The 16,362-nt window shown below is 49.0% G+C and overlaps 1 protein-coding gene across 8 annotated transcripts in view; it reads right to left on the bottom strand.

Annotated features, from left to right (window-relative positions):
- Positions 1-3,096: 3,096 nt before the first annotated feature.
- The window catches only part of TULP4 (TUB like protein 4), a 165,673-nt gene continuing 152,407 nt past the window's right edge, over positions 3,097-16,362 (bottom strand). For all 8 annotated transcript variants that reach the window (XM_036223239.1, XM_036223248.1, XM_036223230.1 and 5 more), the window contains 4 exons: positions 15,745-15,838; positions 12,665-12,808; positions 7,164-9,646; positions 3,097-5,491 (listed from right to left, as the gene is read on the bottom strand). In XM_036223239.1, coding sequence (XP_036079132.1) covers positions 5,375-5,491; positions 7,164-9,646; positions 12,665-12,808; positions 15,745-15,838 — 2,838 coding nt within the window. In that variant the 3' untranslated portion in view covers positions 3,097-5,374. The remainder of the gene's footprint in view (positions 5,492-7,163; positions 9,647-12,664; positions 12,809-15,744; positions 15,839-16,362) is intronic.

Below are 16,362 nucleotides of genomic sequence, written 5' to 3'. Positions count from 1 at the left end.
TAAGTGATAAAGATACAACAATTATTGACTTGCAGTTCACAAACCTTCATAATACAATGAGAAATGTTTCGATTCTCATACAAAATTCAGGTCAGTTAGTCTCTAACAGCTATTACTATTTAAAGCACAGATCTATAGTCCTGATTATTGTAAAGCTTAATGCACGATTAGAATACGTTAGAGTTGACCGTGGTTTTTGGTTCTGTCTCGTAAAGCCTGAGTGATCACATGTCTATTTTTGTCTCTGAAAAATCAAAGGGGCAGTTCTGTAAACATGCACGTGAGCTAGTGTTTGCAGGGGAGCCTCCCATGAGCCCCAGTCCCTGCCTGCCTCCCCTCCATGGGTAGAGTGAGGAGGTTCAGGAAGACTCATTAGCAATAACAACAATTAACAGTCATATTAGCACTTAGAGTGGAATTGCTCAAAACCTGGCTCAGTGTTTTCTACAAAGTAACAAAGAAGGTGTCAGTGTATTTAGTGCCTCTGATCTTGCAGGTGTTACGACAGATGCATCCTGAATCAAGTCCTCTTTAAAAAACAAGAAAAAAGAAAACCAAACTGAAACCATCTCATCAAGAAGACAGTACAACCTCTGACTTCTCTTCTCAAAAAGAGCAATGATAAGGATCTCAGGGTATCGGGTAGCCATCGGCAGTAACCCAGTAATCTGGTAAAGCAGCGGGAGGGATGATGGGTCATGCCAATGGAGAGCAGTGATTTCTTCTCAAAGTACTCAAGACCCACATCTTAATTCCGCACACAAACAATTGATTTTTTTTTTTTGATCTGCAAAATTTTATTAAGCAATAGCTGGACAATTCTTACAACTTCAAATCATCAAGAAAAAAATAAGGAGATTAGTCCATCTCAATAATAAAGACAGAAAATAATTTGGACAAACCACAGCATTTGGAATGCAAACCATTAATGCCTTCTAGAACACCTCCCTCACAATCTAATACACAAAATACATAAGAAGAGAGGCAAATCGGGGTGAGCTCATTAGAATGCAAGCAGGATAACAGATCCTGCTTGGAAAGTAAAACAAAGCAGAATGCTGTACTGAAAACAAACCAACCAACCAACTCGGAGGAGCGAGGCTAACGGGACAGTGCGTCGTCCCCAAGGCCTGGACAGGTACATGCTGGTGGTCTGGTCTGGTGTGGGGTCTGGGCACCTGCATTGTGCACTTAGTTAAAAAGAAAAAGAGAGAGAGAGAGAGAGAGAGAGAGAGAGAGAAAGAAAATGCCAGTAGTAATAGACTCAGAAATTATGTCCAAATTTACAGTACCAAAATAATGCATTTATAAACAAATGCAAAAACAATACCCCTTTGGTAGATAATACAGTGCCTTTTTCAGTCAAACACATAACCCATGCTTTTTCTACAACACGAAAAAAAAAATTTTTTTTTTTATCTACAATAAACAAGATCTTAGAACCCTACCCCTCCCCTTTAAAAGAACTTGTAAACAGAAAATATAGGTATGAGTTACAAGAAAATTGCACAAAGCCAAAGAAACGAAAACAAAATAAGCCACAACCCTTCAGAGTTTTATCAGCCGGAGATAAGGAAATCCACAAACGGGGAAAGGTTTTGAGTTGTGTGCTATTACAAACTCCCAGGAACTCAAACGACAGTTTTGACACATTTTGTCTCTGCGGACTTGGATCACAGCCATTGATGTGGCCAAGTGATAAAAGCCCCATACAATGGGGTCCTTTTCTAGAAACCTTCTGAACTGGAAGATCATGCACCACTGCAGAGCACACTTAGGCATTCAAGGCGGCCTCGGCGTACACTCCTGTTTGTATTCAACTCCCTTTCCGGTCTTTGGGGCCAGTGTGGACTTATTTTAGGGCTGTTCTCACGAGCAGCCACCGAGCAGGGGTGCGCAGGGGAAGGCTCCTGTCTCAGGTGTAGCGGGGGCTTCTATGGCATTGTATGAAAACACAATTGCAAATGCATTTGCTTTTGGAGGTGAAGCTTCTAAAGATATTAAGTGCCCTGATTTGCATTTAGTAGACCACTCATTAACACAGGAAAAGAAACATTTCTCTGCCAAAAGGCAATGTTTTGAGACATACCTTCGAGTCCACAAAGTGGAATGGGGAACCCGCCCATTTGGAGCCCTTGGGCTGTCAGAGCTGGAAGGAGTTTAGGAGGTCGTCCAGGTGGTCCCTTTCACTTTATGGAGGGACAGATGGAGGCCCGGGATCCCCCTCCAGCTCTGTGGCAGAGCAGGTTCGATCGATTCTGAGCCTCCTGACTTTCTCCTATGATTGTAAGATGAATGTACACATCTTTGCATGCCCTCGCGGGACACTTGACAAGGGAGCAATGGCCACGGGTGAAAAATACCAACCTGCAAGGTCCTGACCTACACTGCCATTAGAGCTCTGACATTTTACGCTGCCTTGGTACCAATTTTTTCAGGGTAAACATCTGATGGGTGTATTCTACACAAATCTGTGCCTTTGGTTCGATGAAGTTAAAATTAAAACAAATTAAAAATTTTTTTGTTTGCTAATATACTGCTTCCCTCAAGAAAGGCATGGACTTTTTATGTAGCTGACTATTTACTGGGCTGATGTTTTTAAATTTCGGGATTCAATGAGGTATCTTCATATTCATACATTGCTAGTAAACATGATGTAGAATTCTGCTGCATAAAGTAGTGACCGTTGCTGTATTTAACGAATCGAGACTGACCGAATGAAAACAATTTTTAAAATAAGTAAAGCATCATTACCAACTTCAAAGACACCACATTACAACCACTGTATCTGTTTAAGGGACTTTGGCATCTGAAATCCCCTCTGCCTCTGGGCCGAGTGGGCAGCAGCTGCTCATTCGCGTGCGTGTGAACATCCCAGACAGACACCTCTATCTCCACGTGGGGGGTGAGCTATGAGTTTAGTCAGGTTAGTCAATTATTTGCTACATACACTTGCTTTCTCTTCATACAGGTACCTGTAGTCTTTATGACAAGGCTTTCCCCTTATACTTGCTCTTACTAAGAAAAGTTCTAAAATGTAGTTTTTCATGGTCCTTGTATCTCAAACACCAATCAGAACTTTAAAAATTGAACTTATTACTAATCATTCCTTTTTTTTTTTTGCGACTCTCATGCTAAGTTTCCTCTCATTTCATATCACCTTTTATTTTTGATTAAAAATATAATTTTCAAAAGAGGAAATGTTACTTTAGGATATGTTATCTTATATTCAAATTTCCTTTGAATATAATCAATACTACAAAATGCAAAAAAAAATTACTTTTAAAGGATTAATAGAAAAAATTTTCCCAATTAGGTAAAGTTACAAACTGTCCAGCAAAAAACCCTTCTAGCATATCCTCTTTATTTCTTGCAGTAAAATATACTGCTACCAAGTAAGTTATTACAAATGTTACTATTTTTCTAAATAAATAATAAAATGGCCATAATGGTACATAGTTAAGAAAATAACCCTTAAGAATACTATTAAAGCAAGATAAATAATTATCTCTTGGACAATAAAACAGGGAACTGCATTTAAATTATTTTAGAAATAGGCTATAACCAACCATATTGCACAACTAATAATAAGCATTGAAACATCAAACTACGGAAACTGACATAAAGGAATTATATAATTCACATAAGGAACTATTAAATTCCTTCTGGAAGAATTTACCCACCAAAGAGTCGGGTTTGACATTTTAAGATGTAAGACGGGAAACTCTGGTTTTAGCAGGAGATGTCCTCTGCCGTATTTATCATCTTCCTGTGTTTCTTCAGGGGCTTGAGAGAAGGTGGGTGACAGATGTTAATTTGCTCTGAGAAAGGAATGGGCAAGTTTTTCTATTAAAAAAATTTTTTTTTAAATACTTTTCTGTAGTATCTTCCACTTGTCTGTTTTCAAACAAAATCCAAATTTAGGACTGTAAGCCAGTGCACAGTTCTCATGCTGCTGCCCTAATCAACATCATGGCTGAGAACAACCCAAAATAATAAACTGGGTCTCCTCGTCCGGGCCGGATGCTGCCCAAGGTGTCCCCCGAGGAGGGCGTGGGGTGAGAAAAGATCATCTCGGTGGATTTCTTAGTGGTAAACTAACCATCTTAAATACTACAATTTTCACCACGTTCTCCCAGTGGTTTATCTCCTCAATAAACAGTCTGTACAGTGAATGAACAACCTTTTTTCCTGAAGACTGTGGGACTTCTGTGGAAGAGTCAACTATTACCCTATCTCTTAATACCCTGGCGAATGCTTAAAATTTTTCAGTTACGTTTCTAATCTGCTGAAAAACACCTCTAGTTGAATGAAGTTAATGCAGATGAGAAGAGGAAAGGAGCGCTTTCAAATCAGTATCGTTAGCATTTTTAGCAAAAGGGAAAGTGCAGAACGGCGTTGTGTCATGGCAAAGATGTCTACGGCCGCATTTTCCAGAGCCGGCAATGAAAGGAGAGCGGGAATAAACGGTACCTCTCAGGGACACCCGGGCGCCCGCCGAGAAAACCACTGCCCCGGCCACATGCTGTCGCATCTTACTTTCTCCAGTCAATCCTACTGAACCTGTGGAATTCTGACATATTATAAAACTAGTGGAGTCTTCAATGTAAACATCCTCCAGAGAGGAGCGTAGCCCTTGTACTATTTCAAGTCACGCCACATAAGTCACCCACGTGTACACGTGCAGGAGTTCCTTCCTCGCCCGTCATGCCTTCCCCCTACATCATCAGGAGCGAACTGTAGTCAGAGCTGGTAATAGCACCCCCATAGAAAGCCTACCTTTACTAGTCAGACAGTGCATTTGCCAAAATACCCTTCATTAATCAAGTCACCTTTGGGGAAGTCATAACACGTGAATTAAATGCTGTCCCCTAAGGGAACCTGTACCTTCAGGATTTTTGGTTGTGTTTTTTTAGAAAGGTTTCTCATTTTCACACTAGTGGTGATGTTGTGGAGAATGAAAATCACGCGCGCGCCTCGTGTGCGAAGGAGCGGCAGGCCAGAGGCGGTCCGCCTGCCTTCCGGAGCGCCCCCTGTTGGTGGCCGACAGAAGCAAACCCAGTAGGGCATTACAAGCAATTATATTTCCTAAAAAAACACCAGGCGCCTGGCACTTTTGCTTCCAAATACCACTCTCCTGTATTTTTCTGTTGTTCAAAAAGAAAGAAGAAAGAAAGACGATAAAAGATAATAAAAACCAAAACAAATGGCAATGATTAAGGTCAGTGCCCTCCCCTGGGCCTGGCAGGCTCCTCCCGTTCGCCTCGTCCTCCAGGCCCCCAGGCCCCCGGGCCCCCGCGGGCTCCTCTGGCATCTGCGTTCAGACCGCTCCGCGAAGCTCCTCTGCCTCTTCCTCCCGCCCAGGCCAGTCTCTTCATTTGAGACGCTGAGTCACGTTGGCCAGGGCCACAGCAAAGGCCTGCACGGCCGAGAAGGGGTACTGGAAGTCCAGGATGTACGCATTGCCGTCGATCCTTCCGAACTGCATCACCTGGGCAGGCGCGGGAAGCAAAGACGTTAGAGGAGAATGAGGTGGCACAGGGCGGCCGGGGCTGTGCGGCTCCCAGTGGGCGGAGGCGACACGGTCTGTGAGGGACGTGCCAACAAAAGGGACTCTGATAGGCTTCTAGATCTACCTGTCTATGGGCTCGTCAGAAACAGAGGCGCGTGTTAACGCAGTGGAGAGGCAAAGAGCAAAACCCAGAGCATGGGAAGCGCCACAGGTCGAAGAAGCGGCTTCCTCACCCAGAAAAACAGGCAGGAGAAAGAAAGAGCAGGAAGACGAATCTACGGGCTCAGAGGCTTAAGAGAAACGTCAATCGTAATTGTCAAATGTCACTGCTCAGAGAGGGCACAGGACACGGCACGCCTCCTTCCCACTGTGCTCATCTCTGGAGCCTGCTTTCCTCTCATTTCGGTGCTCAGTGGCCACGTTACACTACCGCGTGACCTCATGCTACATGGATTTTTTGTTTATGGCCTCTCTTCCGTTTTACTCCACGAGGACAGGGCTTTTCTGTTTTCCTCATTGCTCCAGTTTCTGCGCTTAGAGCAGGGGTTGGCGAGCTCTCCGTAAGGGGCTGGCAGTAAACTTTTTAGGCATTTTAGGTCACGTGCTTTGCCACGACTACTTAACTAAGCTGTTATAGGGTGGAAGCCCTGCGGACAGACTACGTGGACGGGCATGGCTGTGTTCCAGTCAAGCTTCATTTATAAAGAGAGGCAGCAGTCCAGATTGGCCCGTGCGCCAGTTTGGCGACTCCTGGCTCAGAGGATTGCCAGGCATACAGCAGAGTCTCAATAAATATTTGTTGGGTGAATTAATGACAATGAGATTTACATATGAGAGGTGAAGGGAATTCCCCGGATGGTGGAGAAGCGAAGCCCCAGAAAACAGCTCCGCAGCACGGCTAGAGCAGCGTTCTGGACTGGAGGAGGAAGAACCAGCGAACTACCTGACGTGTTTTAACGGTGCTGAGAACTGCGGAATGACTTAATAATAAATGCACAGAGAAATAAACAAACAAAAACTGGGTAATTATTCTGTCTAGGAAAGAAACCTATATAATAAAAAAGGGAAGGCAATTAGACTCTACTACATGGCTCAGCTGTGAATCACATTTACTGGCGTAACAAGGTAACTGATGACTTAACTAAGACAAGGCGGGAAAGGAGAGTTCACACATGTGTAGGGACGGGGTGAGGGTGAAGAAAATAAACCCTCCCGTTTCTCAGGAAACATTCAATCCATGATGCCACAACTGAGTAACTGATAAATATAAGCAAAAGCAAAAACATGTCCTTTACGAATATGGTGGCAAATCTGGAAAAAGGCAGAGTCAGAAGCTCGTGCCTCTGGGGGGGGAGTGGGCAAGGCTGGGCAGGGTCCTCCTAGTTCTCTTCGTGGGTCTATAGAGTCATCTGACCTTAAAAAATCAGTACATGTGTCACTTTGATGAGAAATAAAGGATAGCTATGGGCACCCTGAAAATCACAACCCCAGATGGCCCCCCGTGAAGAGGATCAGTTGCTTTCCATATTTCCCAGGTGGCCTTTGGAAAATGCTCCCCAAAGTGCCGAGACCCTTCACCCGGTTCTTAAAACCCAAAGAGACCTGCCAAGACCAGGAAGTCACGATTCTGGCAGGCCTGGGACACGCTTACCTGCCGCCCCTCCAGCTCGATCTGGAAGTTCTTTGCAGACTCCTGGGTCACCCGCCCCCCGAAGTCCAGCTGATACACCTGGGTGGCCTCGTTCCAGAGCGGCTGCTTGTTGGCCATGACGTACACGAAGCCCTGGCTGCCCAGCCGCCCGTCCTCCTTCTCGCTGGCTTTGCGGCACTTGAACTCCTCCAGCTCGCTGGCCGTGCGCAGGCTCCTCTTGCTCTTCCAGCCCTTCTTGCTGCCCTGGCTCTGGTTCATGAGCTCGTCCCCGCTGATGAACAGCTCCGGCTCGCTCTCCGAGCTGTCCTGGAACTCGCTGGTCTTGTTCAGCTTCTTCGCTTTAAGCTGGTCCTTCTGACTCTTCACTTTCTTCTTCTCCCTCCCCAGGCGGGGGCTGGAGATCAGGGAGTTAAAGTCGCTCAGAGTCCGCGCCTCCTTCTTCACTTTGCCCTCTGTCACCGCCTGGACGTTTCCTTCCTCTGCTCGGCTGTCCAAGCGCTTCCGGTTCTTCTTTCCGAATTTCTCTGTCCGCTGGGGGACCGGGCTTTCCGTCAGAGACAGGACCTCCTGGAAGTTGTCTGCAGTCTCTACCATCACCTCTGTACCCAGGTGGCTTTGGAGGTCAGTGGGCGGTGGGGACACGAGGGGCTTCTCCACCACCAAGTGCGCCTTGGGGGGGAGAGTGCCCTGGGGGCTCTGCACGGGTGGGCACGCGCTGTAGGAATTCCAGGGGTGCAAGGCGATGGGCGGCAGCTGTAAACTCGAGCACGTGCTGCTCCCGGGGTACATGGGGGGCAAGGTGCAGTAGGAGAGGCTGGGTGGGTAGGTCGGCTGCAGGACCACAGCCGGCTCCTGCTGTGCAAACTGTGTTGGGGACAGGGTGTCTTTTGGGGAGCAGGGAGCCTGCACTCCTGGCAAAGGGGGGGTGTTATAGCTCCCTGGATACGGCACTCCCATCCCGTAGCCTGTCTGGAAGGTGGCAGTAGGGCTAGCGGGGGACTTGGGGGAGACAAAGGGCACGCGGGACACGTCCAGGTGCTGGCTCTGACCCACCACCAGAGGGGACAGTTTTAGGGGGTTGGGCCCTGCAGTCTGTGCTGTCCTTTCCTGAGGCACCCAAATGTCCTCCCCCAGCACAGGGTCCCACTGGTAAGGGGGCGGCCGTTTCATGGCCACAGCAGCTTCGGGCAGCGCGGGGTGCCTCAGAGGCTTCTCCACCGGACAGTGTTGGGACAGCGCCTCGTCCTCGCTGAAGGCCGAGTTGACGTAGTCGGTGCGCTCCCGGGCACCGTCGGGCGGGCTCAGGAGGCTGTAGGAGGACTGGGAGGCCAGCGGGGAGGCGCCGGCCGCCTGCGCGCCCCCCGCGCCCCCGCCGCTGCACTGGCTGCAGGTGTAGAGCGCGGCCGGGGGCCGGGCGGGGAACTGCGCAGCGCCCTTGGGCTTGGCGGGGTGCTGCAGGGACGCGTGCTGCAGCGGGGCCCGCGGGGGCTCGGCCTGCGCCGCCGCCTTGAGCGCCACCTCGCGGTTGTTCCTGCGCAGCGTTGCGTGGATGAGACCGCCGTCCAGCCGCTGCGCGGCGCCGCGTACCGGGCCCAGCGGGCCGGCCAGGTCGGGGTAGGGGGGCGGGTCCCCCGTGGGGATGGAGTAGCGCGGCACCGTCAGGCGGTTCAGGGTCGCGCTGGTGCAGGGCTGAGGCACCTTCTTCTCGGTGGCGGTGAGCCTCAGGGTGGCCGAGCTGCCCGGGCCAGGGAGGGTGTAGGTGTTCTGCGAGCAGAGCATCCGCGTCCGAGGCCGGCACACCTCCTCCACGTTGCCGCTGCTGTCGAAGGTGGTGATCCTCTCGTAGCCCAGGGGCGGCTGGTAATGCGCCGCCGTGGGGTACAGCGAGAAGTCGCCCTTCTTCAAGCACACGTCCACCGGGGGCTGCGGGGGCGGCAGCGGGGGCGGCGGCGCTGCCGTGGTCGGGGCGGCCGGGATGGTTCCTGGGTAAGGGGGTGGGGGGTTCAGCTTCGCCACCTGGACCTCCTGGGTGGCGCCGAACACCACGGCATCCCCCTCGGCAGACAGCGGCGGGGCGGGCCGCAGCGCCTTGACCGGCTTCTGCAGGTGCTCGAGCTCGCGGTCCCCTCCGTGGTCCGCAACTGACAACTGGGCCACCCCCGGTGGCGGCGGCAGGGGCAGCTGCGGAGGGTTCGGGATGAGGCGGCCCATCTCCACACCTCCGAAGATCACCTGTCCAGGGTTGGAGTAGCGGTTGGAGACTGGGTACTGGGCGGCGTTGTCACTTGCGTGCTCAGGGGCCCCCACGGCCGTGGTCTGGTTGGTCAGGACGTCCAGCTGCACGTTCTGATTGGCCAGCAGGGACTGCACCAGGCCGATGCTCTGCGTGGGGGACATCGCTTGCGCAGAGCTGTGGATGGGTGCGATGGGGATGTTCACGGTACAAGGCGGGTTGTTCTCAGGCACGCCAGATGCTCCCGTCACTGGAAGGAAATGAGAAAAATGAGCTGTTTACAAGAGTGCCATGAAACTGGGTCAGAATAAGCAATATTTCTCAACTTATCCAGTCTTTTCACATACAAAATGCAACTGCTATCAATGGCGATGTGTTTGCTTGGGGCAAGCTGGGCTGTTCACACAAGCTTCACAAAGCTTCTCTGGTGTTTCTGGAAGGACAGGCAGCGCTGCCCGACGTGGGGCCTGCAGGGCACCTGCTCTCGTCCATCAGCTAAGGACATTGTTAGGGCTTGTCAATGAATACACTTCTGCACCTTCTCAGTTTGGTACCATGTACTGGTACCGTGGCAAATACTTATTTCAAGATGCTTTTTACTCGTGATATCCACAAAAGAGCCCATTCGTTTGTGGAAGAAACAGCAAGGGCACAGTATGAAACCAGCCCAGGATGCATGCCTCAGTTTCCATGTGGGTTTATCCAGGTCATGGGCTGGTCAATGTGGGATGTGCCACGGGGCAGATGTGCTTCTAAAATGTGTATGTATGTGAAGTTCTTGTAAACAGAACCATGAAACATGGAGTAGAGAAACTGAAGAAAAGAATCCTCAGCAAATCTGCATGTTAGGGGAAGACTTGTTTCCTAATTTATCTGCTTGTGAGCATTTCAAACAGCATGTAAGGCGGAGCCACACTGGATCTGGTCCGTAAGTATGTGCCACGGGCTCCCGTGGGAATTTAGTGGAGCGTGTGCTTGAGCAATTGCCTGCAGACACATGTGTGTGCTCAGACCCGCTGTCCTGTCCTGTCCTAAGTGCCCATTGAGCGCTTGACAAGTTTGCTCAACTGGCCTGAGTGTTGTGTGGCAACGAGCTCATGGGCAGGAAACAGGACTGGACGGGAGAACTGTAAAAGCTGGATGAACTTCCACCAGCATTATAGGATGGAGCTCCCTGGTTCATCGAAAGCTAAGCCCGCCCCCTGGTACCTGTAACAGCCATCCCCTCCCTCCCTGCCTTCCCTTGGGTCCTCCAGTGAGATGTCGCTCTCCCCTGGCTACACATCTCAAGTTTTCTTTTGTTCCTATTCAGCCCCTCTTCCACATGCTCTCTGGTCTGTAGGGGTTCCCAGGGACAGGCATCTTCCCGCTGAAGGCGTCTCTGCCATGTTGCCAGTGTGAAGTGTAAGCCTGAGACAAAACGTTCCCTCCTCTCACTGAGAACCGCAGATAGTTAATGGCAGCGGCAAAAACAGCTGAGCATCGGAGAGAGCTATGTTAGCCACATTCTGGGGGAGTAGGGAGGGAGTTAAGGGGACCGTGTCAGACTTCTAAATCCACGATTCTCGAATAGCAGGGGACAAGCTCTGAAACTCAAGTATATGAGGCTTCACCAAACTGCAGGTTTATGTGATTGCGAAACCTTGCCTATTAGCACTGTGTTAGTCTAGACCAGGGGTCCGCAACCCCCAGGCTGTGGACTGGTACCCTCTCCATGGCCTGTTAGGAACCAGGCCGCACAGCAGGAGGAGAGTGGTGTGCTAGCCAGCGAAGCTTCGTCTGTATCTGCAGCCGCTCCCGGCGCCAGCATCACCGCCTCAGCTCTGCCTCAGATCATCAGGCACTAGATTCTCATAGGGGCACCAGTCACTGGGGCCAGAAAGGTTGGGGACCGCTAGTTTAGACCATGAGCTCTGCCTGTGAGGAGAGGTGTGCCATCATCAGAGAACCAAGGATGGCTCCTGTCAGAAAACATAGGACAGGTAATTTTACATGTAAAACCTGGGCTGAGAGAAGGTAAACCACTTCCCGAAGATCAGAGTCTAAGTGGGGATGTGTGACCCCCCCCCATCCCATGGCGAGGATGAGAGGCCCTCTGTTCCAGAATGACCAGATACAGGAGAATGCAGGGTTCCTCTGGCTCAGAAAGCAGAGGCTTTCAGACCTTGCTTGGTGGTAAGGAGAGGAATCTCCATATTTATAAAATTGAAGGTGGATTTTTCTGAGAATAGTTACATATAAATAAATGGCAGACTAATTAGAAATCATTCTTATCTATTAATCAAAATAGGTTTCCCCACACTAGGAAACACTTAAAATTAATTTAATTTAAGATGCTTTAGCTACTTGAAAATTGGTAAACTGGGATTTTAAAACCTTGTATCAGATTTTGCCTTTGAGACCAGGCTTCTACGCACTGAGACCTGCACTGCAGGTTGGGAGCGAGGTGCTTAAATGCAAAGGTTTTCCACCTGGGGAAGGGTTTGAGACACCGGGCTCCGTGGGCAGCTGAGGACCATGTGAATGACGCCATGCTCTAAGCAGGGATTACAAGGAGGAGGGCTGGCTGGGGTCAGCGAGACTAGGGTTCAGTTCTGATTTCACTGAGACTCGCTCAGTCCCTTAGCGCCTCTTTATCTGGGCACATGACTAAGAGGATTACTGCGAGGGTGACATGAGGTGCTCTGTGAACGTGAGGCAGCATGGCCACCTTAATTGTCCTTGCTCTAGTGGCTTCCCTCCTCCCCAAACCAGTGATAGTATGTGATCTTTCTCCTGTGACATGCCATAATCCTGTTGGGGGAGGTCAGCGAGAGGACACGACCCCCGGCGGACCTGGGAGCTGGGCCGGGGTGCCTGGGGGCTCCCCGTGCCCCATCTCTGGACTCCGCATTCCGCTTTCCCTCCTCACTCCCAGAAGCCACCCCGAGGACACAGCCTTGGGACAGAGATAGGGTGCTGAGACTATCTGGATGGGAGACGTGACTGACCCATTAGGGGCTCAGCACCAACTTTCAAGATTCTGGTGGCAGGTGCAGCCACATAGGACAAGCCTCGTAAGTCCTCCTGATCACCAAACCTGCTGCCGGCCAACCTGGAGTGGCCGCCCCTGGCTTCGGTCTCTCCCTGCCCTGTGAGTAAGGGGGTGGGTTTCAGGCGTTCCCCAGAGAGCTCCCGAAGAGGCTGTGAAGCGACAACCACTGTGTCCCCTGCCATGATCCACTGAGGGAGGGCTCCTGACAAACTGGCTCGCGCCGTGTGAACACACCTGGTAAGTCATCTTCATCTTCACTGAAGACATTTGGGCTGAAGACAGGTAAATGGACATAGTCCGTGGAAACCTTCCGGACCTCTGGGAGATAGATGGTCATCTGGCGCGGCTGGAGATGCAGGAGGCTGGTTTTATAGATGACTGGTGGGGAGGAGGGGAGGTGGTTAGCAGTGACGTGAGGACGAGAGCCTAGGCGCCAACAACGCCACGGGAGAAGTGGGGCGGCAGTCCTGCCGTGAGGACAGACCCGCAACAGGCCGCTCCGCTGCTCCCCGGAGCCCGCCCCGCGCCCGCGCCGCGGTCTGGGTTCAGCAATGAGTTCCCGGTCTAGCCCAGCGCTCTGCCTGTGCTCTGTCTGTTGAGCCACATGATTAGAATAGTACAAACTTATTTTAGGCTTAAATGCTTTCTTGGAATGAGCTAGGGTATGATAAATGTATTTTTAAAAAACCTCATTTGCAATCAGAAGGATAATTTAGCGAAGATGGTTGTGATAACCAGAGTGCCGAGCTCCGGGGCCTCTCAGGCAGTCAAGGGGCTGCTGCAAAGCAGCCACGAGGTCAGGGCGACACGGGTCCGGCAGGGACAACACGCTGCCTCCTTTCAGGGCTGGGTTCCTGTTTTAATGCCTTCGATTTCAATTGCGTAATCATGTAGCGATTTACAGGGAACTTCCACATGGTTTCTTTAAACATTCAAGATTTAATTTGATTAACAAAGTCATTTAAGAGAAAGCCTAGATTGCAACTAAAATATTTAGTAAGTTAAGAAAATAATGAACCTGAATTCAAGTCTCATAGTAGGTTAAAATCAAGATGAAATTTCCAGTCAACTTCCTTTTATGTTTAATACTCTTTTATGTTTAATATTCTTTTATGTTTAATACTCTTATGAGGTATGTAGAGATTAGTCGTTATTTTCCTTTCTGTTAAGATCAGCCAAATTCTCTTTCCACAGCTGTCACCTCCAACAGCCTGGTGGCCGACTGGCCCACACTCTCATGGCATGACAGCCTTCTTTTCGGGAGCGCCTTCGTAAGGCCGGTTTGGGCCTGGTGTGGGCTAAGGAGATTTTCCAGCCTGGTGGTTATTACTGTTCATCTCTCTCATCCACATTCATATGAAAGAGGATGAATTTTGGCTTAAAAATTCTGGATGATTCCATATAGTTTAAGAACTAATGTATTAAAGCGCTACTCTATGTTGTGCAGATTATCAAATAAATAAAAATTTCAGAAGGGATTAAGAAATAACATCAGTTGCCTCCAGGGGAAAATAAAGTAGGCAGCTAGGGGTGAGGATGAGAGAGATTTTACTGTACTATAGTCTTTCGAGTCTTATGAATTTTGAATTTATTCCATATTTTAAAAATTAAGAAACATAAAAAATGAAAAATGAAAAAATTGCATGGGCCCAAGCATTCTAATTGCAGGAAACAAACTGTCCAGTATGTGAACAGCACTCGATTTTAGATCCACTAGAACACCAAAGATCATTTAATAGGGAGCTATAGTGACATACCTTCCAGACTCCAAGACTTCAATTCCTTTCTTGAGTTGAATCAAGTGGAAAATTCTTTTAGCTCAACTAATGAATAGTAATAGCCAAAATACTCTTTTTAAAAAGGACAGTGATGAGGGCAGTTATTTCCCTGCAGTCATCCAGAAAGCGTTTGTCTTGGGCACTCAGATTCCTTGCATGGGAGCAGCACGTGCTGCAGAGGCACCTATAGACCCTGCCATCTTGAGGTCCTTGTTGGCTTATGTGTGGATCTTCTCGACATCCAAGGAATAAAGGCAGAATGAAAAGACCCCTTAAGGATATCCGCATCTCCATTTCTTTTCTCCGTGTTCACTGTAGGCAGATGGCTAAGTTCTCAGCTTACTCACGAGATGAGCATGATGGGCAAATAGATTATTAGAATTAGCTGATACATCAGTAGAGTGCTACCAAGGAACAGACTTTGTGGTCATCAGAGTCTGCAGGTTGTTGAAAATATTCTAAGAGATTTGTCTGCATTACGTACAGGGACAGTCTATTGTAATTTTCTAAATCATTTTTACGTTTTACTTTTATTCTTCTTTTTCTTTGAGGTGAGAAACCTCTAAATGAAAACTCCAAATGCAGCACTATTTAATATGTCTCTGAAGATGTACACATTGCAATGGGTCTTCTTAAACATCTAATTTGCAAGAAGAATTTACTTAAAAGGATCTAAGAGCATCTGAATCTTATAGGCAGATTCAGAATTTTTCAAAAATCATTTCTAGTAGGTTACGCAGAACACATTCGAGATGGGGCCACCAGCCACAGGTGAACGAACCCTACCTGGCCCAGACAGCCTTCCAGAGACATTTGTGCATGTTAAATGATCAGGCAGCCCAGCAAGGTGGCGAGGGAACGACACACCTCCAGGGCCTGCATCGGGATGTGCCTGTCAGAATGAAGCCCTTGGAAAAGAGTCTCCTGCCATTTCACTCCTTCCTGTCCCTAAGTAAATGTGACAAATCAGTACTGTGGGCTTTATCCAGAGCACTGATGGGACCACAGATTCCAGGTTCCAGCTGGCTTTGGATGCCCTCACTTCCCTTTTCCTTACTCTCTCAACTTTCATGGATGGGGTATTTATCTGGTACTCAGAAACGACGTCTATAAAGATTCGCCAGTCGGCCAGCTTCTCCGTATAGTCTTTAACTCTTTCTTTTTGACTTTCTTCAGGAATTTCTTTTAACTCAAGAACCTAAAGGTACTGATGCCAAACCTGGATGCCATAAAAGGCGAGAAATCAAAATAGACAGAAGCCTCTGAGAGATTTTGGCTATTTCTGTCATTTTTATAAGTCAGAGCTTATACAAAAAAAAAAATGAAAGTACCACTAACAAAAACCCAATTTGAGTGCTCACTCTGATCTTTGTGAGATCATAGTGGCTGGAGTCAAGGTTGGAAGGTAAAGTTCATGCTAATCTTTTGATGTCGTTAAGGGCTCATTTTCTACTTTAGGCCACTGAGGGCTGGAATTGTTTTTTTCAGTCTGAGCTGCCACTGAGAGAGGGGGCAGAGACCGGACGTGGTTTTTACCTGCACCAAGGCTGGTTGGCAGGAAAGCAGCCAAGCCCACAATCTTGAATTTGGTTCCCCAGATATTAGAGGTGACCTGGGCAAGATAGTTGTGCTGCGGGAGAAAAAAAGGGGGGAAAAAATCACAATCTACTTTCATGTGTTCCATAGATCACTTAAGAATGCTAACACTTAAAAAGCGCTCAGGGACCCACAGGTGCGCGCTGCGGCGGCATTCGCCCCCCACCTCTCCCACCACTGAGACCGGAAGCCAACTGCGCATGTCCGGCACCTGTTTTCAGAGAGCGGCTCACGGAGCTGGGAGCCTCAGGTGGGCAGCGAGAGGCAGATGTGTCCCAGCGAGTCTGCGCAGGTTCGAAGGGCCACCAAAGGGAATGGCGCGCATTTCCCTTCACCTCGCCTTTCCCCCAAGCAGCGGACTCGAAAGTGTCCTGGCTCTGAATCCATTTTTATCCTTGATATTTCTCCTAGAAACATCAGCGGCACTGATATCGTTACACCCTGAAACCACCCAATTAGCAGTTTTCTCAGTCAGTGACGTTCAAAAGAATTTACAAAGGTATCGCTGTGTCCACGCCACGCGCATGTGTGTTCGAGGGCGATCACGTGACGGACAAC

The sequence above is a fragment of the Rousettus aegyptiacus genome, unplaced genomic scaffold, assembly GCF_014176215.1.
Source record: "Rousettus aegyptiacus isolate mRouAeg1 unplaced genomic scaffold, mRouAeg1.p scaffold_m13_p_1, whole genome shotgun sequence".
Taxonomy (NCBI): Eukaryota; Metazoa; Chordata; class Mammalia; order Chiroptera; family Pteropodidae; genus Rousettus; species Rousettus aegyptiacus.
This window is presented reverse-complemented; position numbering and strand designations above follow the sequence as displayed.